We start from the raw sequence: 9,051 nt of genomic DNA, 5'->3' as shown, positions 1-9,051 counted from the left end.
TGTCCCCTGTCCTGAGTGGGACACACACAGCCCCTGTCCTGAGTGGGACACACACAGCCCCTGTCCCCTGCCCTGAGTGGGATACACAGCCCCTGTGACACGCACAGCCCCTGTCCCCTGTCCTGAGTGTGACACACAGCCCCTGCCCTCCCTCCTGCCCGGCCACAGCTGCCCCAGCCCTGCCCTGTGCCCGGGGGAGCCGACACCACCACACAGCTTTTGTTTAAAGCGCTTCCTTAGAGGCTCAGACTAAAAATCCACTTAAAAACCGAGCTTAAAAGGAACCTTGTGGGTCATCAGCTGCCCCCAGAAGATGCTCATGGCCCTGGGGAGGGCCAGGTGCTGGTGGCACCCGGTGTCACTGCAGCACGGCACCGGTCACCCGGGCAGGACCTGAACCCCAACTCCCGCCTGGCATTTCTGGTACTTTACCTGGGGACCCCAATCCTGGTCCCCAGAGTGTCTCCCTGCGTTTCCCAGCCACACGGGGCTGAGCTGTCCTGCGGACCGGAGCTGTCCCCGGCCAGATGAACCATCCCAGGAGCCGGCCCTGACCCTGCCCTCGGCCCCGCAGGACCCGGAGCGGGGGAGGGTGCTCCGGCACCCCGGGGTCGGGGGCTCGCTGGGCGCTCCACGGCCGCCCCCAGGAGCGGGCGAAAGTCCCGGTGCTGCCGTCGGCAGGAGCATATGCGAGTTTGGAGGCTCCCGCCCCTAAGCTGCTTTTATTAATTTGTAATCCCCTGCGAGCAGGAGGTAAAGGGATTCGGGGGATTAACGGGCTCACAGTAACAACCACAATTATCAGCTCCGGCTGCCTGCGGCAAGCGGTGCACACACGCACGGGGCTCTTCCCAGACAAACACGGCCCCCGCACCCCTGTGACCGCACACGCGGGACCGCGAGGTGCCCTGGAACAAACAGAACACGAGCACAGGCTCCGGGCACCCCACAGCTGCGAGCACAGGCAGACACCGCCCGGCCCCACCTGCGCTCCCGGGGCCGCCGCACTCACAAAAACCCCGCACAGCCGCACCCGCAACCCCGCGCGTTCTTCACCCGCACTGTCCTTCTGTGTGGGCCCCGTCTTCAATTAGCGCAATTAACCTGCAGCCGCCGCTGGCCGCGGCTCGAACACCCTCTACCTCTCCGCGTTCGTTAATTAATTAATTAGCGGAGGGGAATGAGACCCCCCCGCTGCCCACGGGCGGCGTCGGGGGAGCCCCGCACCGCGGGGGCAAACGAAAGCTGGGCTCGGGGGCGGCCGGCGAGCAGCCGGGCTCGGGCGGAGCCCCCCCCGAGGGCTGCTCCCCCGACCCCCTCCGTGCGGCCGCCGGGGGTTTCGCGGGGGCCCCGGGGCCGCTTTGCGCCCGAGGGCGGCGGCTGCAGCCCTAACCCACGCGTGTGCCCGAGGGGCCGGCGCTCCCCCCGACGCTTTTGTGATGCTAAAGAGCCCGGCGGTGAACCGCGGCCCAGCTGCGGCCCGGTGCCGCCCCCGGCCCGCCCCCCGCGCCCCCCCGCTCCGCCCAGCCCCGCTCCGCTCCCTGCGCGCCCCTCCGCGCCGCTCCGCCACTCCTCCGCAGCCACCCGCGCACTTCGGACGGCGCCCACGGAGGCCGCGATGCTGCTGGAGCGGGTCCGCGCCGGTTCGGAGAAGGCAGCGGAGCTCTGCCCCTTCCCGCGGAGCCCAGGTGAGGGGGAGATCTCCGCGCCCCCCCGCGGAGGCACCGGCGGCTGCTCCGGGAGCCCCGGGCACGGCCGTGCTCCGTCTGTGCCGGTTCCGCGTCCCCGGGGGCACCGTCGGGGCCGCGGTCGGGGCTGGCTGCGGGGAAGGGCGGCCCGACGGCATCGGGGGATCCGTCCCGCTCCATCCCTCCAGCCCCGCGCTCTCTGTCGCTGTCTCCTGCCTCGTCCCCGATGTCAGAGCCCCCCTCGCACCCCCGCCTCCAGGCGCCTGTTCGGGACCCGTCGGGTCTGGACTGGGGCTCCCGGTCAATCCCGGGGGAAAACGGAGCCTGCCCCGCTCTCACGGGAGCTCTGGCTGGCCCGGAGGAGCGGCGGCTCCTGCGCCGGGGTCCCACCGCTCCCCGCTCAACGAGAACGGGGATTAAACGGGGTCTTCCCATTGTCCGACGGTTCCCTCCGACTGCGGGCACCACCCGCGCCCCCCTGCCCGGCTCCCACGCCTCTTTTCCCCCACTTTAGAAAAACTCCGTTAATTCTTCTCTTGAACCTTCTTTCGTCCCGTTGAACGAACGGAGCCAGCCCTGTCGGGGCGGGGAGCACGGGGCTGCGCTCCGCCGGTGTGACCGGGGCTCCGGGGCTCAACGGGGGAGGCTGAGCCGGGTTCGGAGCAGCGGGTACGGTCCCGGAGCGGGGCCATCCCAGTTCTCGCCAACATCGAAAGAGGTCGATGCAGCTTAAAAATAAAATCAACGACGAGCCGGGGCGGGGGCCCCGCCGATGTGCGGGGACAGCGGTGTCACCGTGAGCGGGACCGACCGCGCGGTCCCGCAGCCGCCGCGAACGGGCCGGTGCCCCCTGTCCTAGCCCGGTTCGCCTTTCCGGGGCGGTCCCCGTGGGCTCTCCCCGGTGCGCTCATCGCGGCCGCGGCAGCTGAGCCTCTGACCCGGCAACCGGGAGCTGCTTGTGCTCCCCAGGGGCGGAGGCGACACCGCCGAAATCGAGCCCCCGGTAGAACGAAGGACACGCAAACACCGTTTTTTCCACGCAGGACGCGACTCTCGTTTACGGCCCCGCGGTCCTGGGCTCCGTCGGGGCCCGGGGAGGCAGCGGGAAGGGCTCGGCGGGGCTTACCGTGGCCGAGGGCCGGTCCCGGGGGGGTTCGCGCCGCCGGGGCCGCGAACCGTGAGGTGCTTTTCCGGGGCCCGGGGGTAAATCCCGGGGTTTGCGGCTCACAACGAGCTCGGGGCAGCGACCGGCGCTGCCTCCCCCGGCGCGACCCCCGCCCGCCGCCGGTCCCGTCGGGGTTCGTTCCGGGGCCCCCGGGAGCCGCGCCCCCCCCGCCGAGCGCAGCGGGGAGGGGGCGGCGGGAGGGGATGTGCCGCCGGCCCCGGGGGCGGGGGGGGATTAAATACAGCGCGCCGCGATGCCCTGCCCGGCGCTTCAGACCGGCACCGGCGGCGAGGCCCGGCGTCTAAAAATAACCCGCTTTAGCGAATTAAATCCCCGGCGGCGCGGGGGTGGCAGCGGTCGGAGCGGGGAACAGCAGCCGCCGTGATTTGGGGGGGGTCCGGCGGGCGCGGGCCTGGGGCCGGTGGCGGAAGATGCGCCAGAGCCCGCGGCCCTCCTGAGGGAGCGGAGCCGCCGCGGCCCGCGGATCGCCATGCAGCGTAAGAGCAGCGGTCCGGGCTATGCCGGAGCCTGCGGGGCTGTGCCGGAGCCTGCGGGGCTGTGCCGGAGCCTGCGGGGCTGTGCCGGAGCCTGCGGGGCTGTGCCGGTCCCTGCGGGGCTGTGCCGGTCCCTGCGGGGCTGTGCCGGTCCCTGCGGGGCTGTGCCGTGGTACCGTGCCCGCTGCCGGAGCTCCGTCCTGGCCGGGCCGCTGCCTGTAGCGGTGCCGCTCTTGGGGTTGTTTGTTTGGACGCGGTGAATTGTTAAGGATAACGATTATCACCTCCACCTCTTACCCCTGTGCACGGCGATCCAGCTCCGTGTCTCTACATATAATTATCTTCACAGAGAAATACTCTCATGTCCGTATCCATCTGTTTCTGTACAGCCGTGTCATACATCTCTCCGCCTCTATTTGTACCGACATATCTGTATTTATGTACCTCATATCCATATTTTCACCTGCTTATCTCTATCTATACCTATATACTGAAATTTATATATTTATGTCTATATATCTGTACATTTCGTTCTCTATCTGCTGTATCTGTTTGTTTTTATATCTCTATTTCTCCCTGATTGTATCCTTATCTCTTTCTGTATAATCTCTGTCGCTATCTAGAGAAGGGACAAGACAGCCGCGTTTTTATTTTCAGGGCAATTATCGTAATTTTTGGTAGTTTCTTTTCCCACCCCGTTCGGGCTACCCCGCCGTTGTTCACAGGTGAATTTTGGAAGTTTAGGAAAAGGAAAAAGAGCCTGGAATAATTACAGCTTTGCCGGCGGCTCGTTCGGGGGATTAATTCCGTTTCCACCACTTCCCTCCTTGTTTATCCCGGTTGTCCCGGGCACTTCTCCGGGAGTGTTCTCTGCCCGGGGGCTCGCTGCTCTCCGCGACGCCGCGACAACGAATTTGAACGAATAATGATTTTTTCCGTGCTGTTTCTCGGGCCATCCCCGGTTCCGCCGTCTGTCGGCAGCAGCCCCGGGGCGGCGGGCCGGGCCGGGCCGGTCGGGGAGGCGGAGGGGCCATCGGGGCTGACGGGAGCTGCCTCCCCGCAGAGATCCCGCTGTGCGCCGGCTGCAACCAGCACATCGTGGACAGGTTCATCCTCAAAGTCCTGGACCGGCACTGGCACAGCAAGTGCCTGAAATGCTCCGACTGCCAGACGCAGCTGGCCGAGAAGTGCTTCAGCCGCGGGGAAGGCGTCTACTGCAAGGAAGACTTCTTCAAGTGCGTGGGGACACGGGAGGGGACGGGGGGCGGCCGGGGACGGGTGCGTGTCCCAGCACGGGCGCGTTTGGGGTTCAGCACCGGGACAGCGGCACCGGGCGAGCACCGCGGACAGCGCCGGCTCCGGCCGGGACCGTGCCCGGCCTCCCGCAGCTCAGGGGCCGCCGCTTGTCCCCCCCTGCTCAGGCGCTTCGGGACGAAGTGTGCCGCCTGCCAGCAGGGCATCCCCCCGACCCAGGTGGTGCGCCGGGCCCAGGACTTCGTTTACCACCTGCACTGCTTCGCCTGCATCGTCTGCAAGCGGCAGCTGGCCACCGGCGACGAGTTCTACCTCATGGAGGACAGCAGGCTGGTCTGCAAGGCGGACTACGAGACGGCCAAGCAGAGAGGTAGCCCTGCCCTGTCCCTTCCAGCCCCGAGGGCAGCAGGGAGGCGGCCCGGGGCGCTCCTGCCCTCCGGGACAGGCTCACACGGCGGGCGGGAGGGTGCCGGGAGAGCCCGGGGAGGGTCGGGGGTCCCGCGTCACCGGGGCCGCTCCGTGGTAACTTCACCCCTAACTCGCCCCGTGTCGGCAGAGGCTGAGTCTACGGCCAAGAGGCCCCGCACCACCATCACGGCCAAGCAGCTGGAGACCCTCAAAAACGCTTATAACAACTCGCCCAAACCGGCGCGGCACGTCCGGGAGCAGCTCTCGTCGGAGACGGGGCTGGACATGCGGGTGGTGCAGGTGAGAGCGGGGCCGGGGGGCAGCACCGGGCCGGGGGGCGGGCACGGAGCGGCCCCGCAGCTCGGAGCTCCCCGGCGTGCCCTGCTCGCAGGTCTGGTTCCAGAACCGCAGGGCCAAGGAGAAAAGGCTGAAGAAGGACGCGGGGAGGCAGCGGTGGGGACAGTACTTCAGGAACATGAAGCGATCCCGGGGGACATCCAAGTCCGACAAGGACAGCATCCAGGAGGAGGGGCCCGACAGCGACGCCGAGGTTTCCTTCACAGGTCGGTGGCCGCAGCCCCAGCCGGGGCTTTGCGAGCTCGGGCTGTGTCCTCCCCGCCGAGCTGCTGCCCTGCCCCGGCCGCTTTCACCCGCTCGGTGCCGCGGTCGGAATTCTCAGAAGGGGAACAGTGGGTGAAAGCAAGCGGCCGAGGCGAGAGAAGGGCAGAGCAGCGGGATTCACCCGGGGGAAGCGGAGCAGGGCAGAGAGGGGCAGCCGGGGCCGAGGGAGGGCGGGGGAAGCTCCGCTCTGCCTCCAGCCCGGCCCAAAAGCTGCGGGAAGAACGGAGAGAACTCCCCGGGCAGGCGCTGCAGTGTCAGAGCCGCTGCTCAGACACGGCCTTTTCAAGGGATTCTTGGAAATACAAAAACCGGGAAGCCCAGAACCGCTGAATGTTTCTATGGGAAAACGAGTGTGATTTTATTTTTTTTTTAATTTTTTTTTTTAGTCTTATTTAGGGATGGTTTTATTCGTGCAGTTGCTCACGAGGACTCCTCAGTCCTGTGGGAGCTGTTCCTGTGCTGCAGAAAGGAAATTGTTGCAATGTTAGGCAGCTTCTGCAGCAGTGTCCCCTTTTTGGAGCCGAGATTCCTGGTGACAAACCCAGGACAGAAACAGCAGCTCTGGTCCTGTGCAGCCTCACCCCGCACTCTCCAGACCCACAGGGACAGGGACAGGGCCGGGTGGCATTTGCAGGGACATGTTCTACACAATCCCAACTCCAGCCCAGCGCTCCAGCCCAAATTTTTGAATCATTTTTAGGAATGGGAGAGAAGCTGAAATGCAAACCTCTGTGTATATTTACACAGACTGCGTATTTACAAACACACAGTTTTTCATCTCGGCTCCTCTCCCGTGCTCCTAAAAACTATTTGATTTTCGAGTCTGTTTATACACACTGTGCATCACCTCATTAAATATGAATAGTCTATAAATAATAACTAAAATATGTCGAACAATTATTGAGAGCTCGATGCCACAAACAGGTTTGTATCCCAGGCAACAGAGCAGCTCTCACTGCCCACAAAGCCCCTAACAAATACAAACAATTTTTGCTGGGAAATTAAAAAATATTGCTCATTTTTCAAGAGTGTTTTTAAGCCATACAAATACATTTTGTGTTTGTGATTTCATTACCCTGTTCCCTAGCAGACAAATATCTTAATTTAATATCTCTTTTCCTGAGCAATGGGGAATTTATCTTGCATTGGTTCAGTAGCTCCCAAAAGTGATACAAAAATTCAAGATAAACCTCAAAACCAAATAGAAACAAAAGGTGGAAAGACATTGAATTCACTTCCCCTTTAAAGAATTATTTTTAAATCACAGTCTTATATTTTAGTATGTACTTTTCATGCATATTTTTAAAATCCAAGATGTGGTGGATGAAATATATTAGATAAAATAACAATCCCATGGCTGCCTATGAAGATGTCTCAGCAAGGATGGGAATAATAAGGAATTACAAGTGGAAGAGCGTGGCTGCTCAGCTCCCATCCTTTTAATCTATTTATACCAGACAGAGCTTGCAGGAGCTCCAGGGTGACCGGTGCTCTTCCAGTAAAACCAGTCCACTCCAGCACTGACCACTGCTCCGCCAGTAAAACCAGTCCTTTTCCCTTTCAGATGAGCCCTCCATGTCCGAAATGAGCCATTCCAATGGGATTTACAGCAATCTCAACGAGGCGTCCCCGGCGCTGGGGAGGCAGGCTGGGCCCAACGGGAGCTTTGGGCTGGATCCCAGCGGGATCGCGGCTCAGGACCAGTACCACGACCTGCGCTCCACCAGCCCCTACGGCATCCCGCAGTCGCCAGCGGCCCTGCAAGCGCTGCCAGGCCACCAGCCCTTGATCTCCAGCTTGGTTTACCCAGACAACGGCTTGGCCATGGTGGGACAGAGCGGACAAGGGGTGCCCCAGACCATGAGGGTCCTGGCCGGGAATGGACCGAGCTCCGACCTCTCCACCGGCAGCAGCGGGGGGTACCCGGATTTCCCGGCCAGCCCGGCCTCCTGGCTGGATGAGGTCGACCACGCTCAGTTTTGATACAGGGGCCACCCCCAGGCAGCGGGAAGGGAAAGGACTCGGTGCTGTTAAATGTCACCTGCTCTTGCAAAGGACAGAGGGACGAGCCGTGAGTGCCGAGCGGGGCAGGAATGTGACGACACGGAGGGAGCAGAGGGGATTTCGGAGATGAGCCTGGCAGAGGATGGTGGACAAAGGCCCTGGCACTGCAACCATTGGCACCCGGAGCGTCCAAACCAAACTGATTCTCGTGTCTTTACCAAACACCAAGACCTGTGCTTTACAGATTTGATATGAGGTATTTTGCGTTTTGTTGTCAGTGCATTCTCCAAAGCAAGGACTTGCTCCATCACCCATCCACACCGAAACATTTTTAAGGGAAAATAAAATCCTCATCCACGGTGAAAGGTGTGACAATGTCTATATTTCTATAGGAGAAATGTTCATAGTGAATCACTTCAGAAATCCATGGTAGGAAACTTCTCTGTTCTTCCAACAGATTTTTTAAAAGCGCACCAATGCGGTATGTTTCGTTTTACTTTGAATTTACATTAACTTTTCTAAAATGAAATGCTCTTTAATATGCCAATCATTTACCAACAGCCCTTTTCCTTTGTAAAATGAAAATCATATGTTAATTCTGCTTCTCCCCTTTTTAATTTGTAGATTGCTAGGCTGACTCTTCCGTATAAGCATTAAACCGTGAATAGATGTATTTATTACCAAGTAATTCCACGTTTATCACGAGGTCAAGAGGTGAATTTTCTTGACCCAGGGACACCGGTGGTGGATCTTGGTTGTGGATCTCACGCTTTTCCTTCAAATTTCTTTGCATCAGTTTTACTGCAAAGTGTCTCAAAAATCACCCTGATGTCTTGTTGCCAAAAACCTTCTCGGGGGGGTCGGGCTGGTTTAAGATGAGTCCTTCCCCAGGCACTGCTGGAGTGAGCACCCCCTTCCCCTGGGGACATGTTCTGTTCCAGGAATTTGTGTATTTCCACGGATATCGTGCAAGCTGATTGTGAGGAAAGGCAAGACAATATGTATATTGTTATCTGTAAAAATTATGGAATTAACTGTAGATTATGTGGATGTCCAGTGTCTTTTATTTATATTCTCGCTTTCTCTCTGATGATCAAATACTTCAAGATTACAAATAAATTTGTCAGCTAAACTTTAAATAGTCTTTTTCTAAATTCACATCATTCACAGTAAATAAAAAACCTGAAACTAAAGCTCTTAAAACTTAAGGCCTGGTTCCACAAAGTGTTGAAATATTCCCTTTCAATAGAGGAGCAAACCCACTGATGTGGAAATGCTTTGGAACAAAAATAGAATGAAGACATGGGAGGCTGGCAGTCCTTGGGACATCTGAACAGGATTGCTCTGGCTTTGATCATATTTTTGATGGACATTGTTATTTTCCAGCAATTGTGGCAAAGGTGGTGGCTGACACAGC

General features: G+C 60.0%; 1 protein-coding gene across 3 annotated transcripts; it reads left to right on the top strand.

The window, feature by feature from the left end:
• The first annotated feature begins 1,559 nt into the window (after positions 1-1,559).
• LHX3 (LIM homeobox 3) lies at positions 1,560-8,579 on the top strand. 3 transcript variants are annotated; one of them, XM_005529198.2, is made up of 6 exons: positions 1,560-1,688; positions 4,411-4,582; positions 4,769-4,971; positions 5,158-5,309; positions 5,401-5,572; positions 7,195-8,575. In XM_005529198.2, exons 1-6 carry the CDS (start codon positions 1,619-1,621, stop codon positions 7,611-7,613), a joined length of 1,188 nt encoding a protein of 395 aa, XP_005529255.1. In that variant the 5' UTR covers positions 1,560-1,618; the 3' UTR covers positions 7,614-8,575. The 3 variants fall into 3 exon arrangements, with proteins under 3 accessions (XP_005529255.1, XP_087921897.1, XP_087921898.1); XM_088065771.1 differs by having other exon boundaries at positions 4,769-5,309; positions 7,195-8,579; XM_088065772.1 differs by lacking the exon at positions 1,560-1,688 and adding an exon at positions 3,317-3,350 and having other exon boundaries at positions 4,769-5,309; positions 7,195-8,579.
• Positions 8,580-9,051: the final 472 nt, after the last annotated feature.

The sequence above is a fragment of the Pseudopodoces humilis genome, chromosome 22 (genome assembly GCF_049639895.1).
Source record: "Pseudopodoces humilis isolate 2021_Gansu_Grassland_sample_001 chromosome 22, ASM4963989v1, whole genome shotgun sequence".
Lineage (NCBI taxonomy): Eukaryota > Metazoa > Chordata > Aves > Passeriformes > Paridae > Pseudopodoces > Pseudopodoces humilis.
This window is presented reverse-complemented; position numbering and strand designations above follow the sequence as displayed.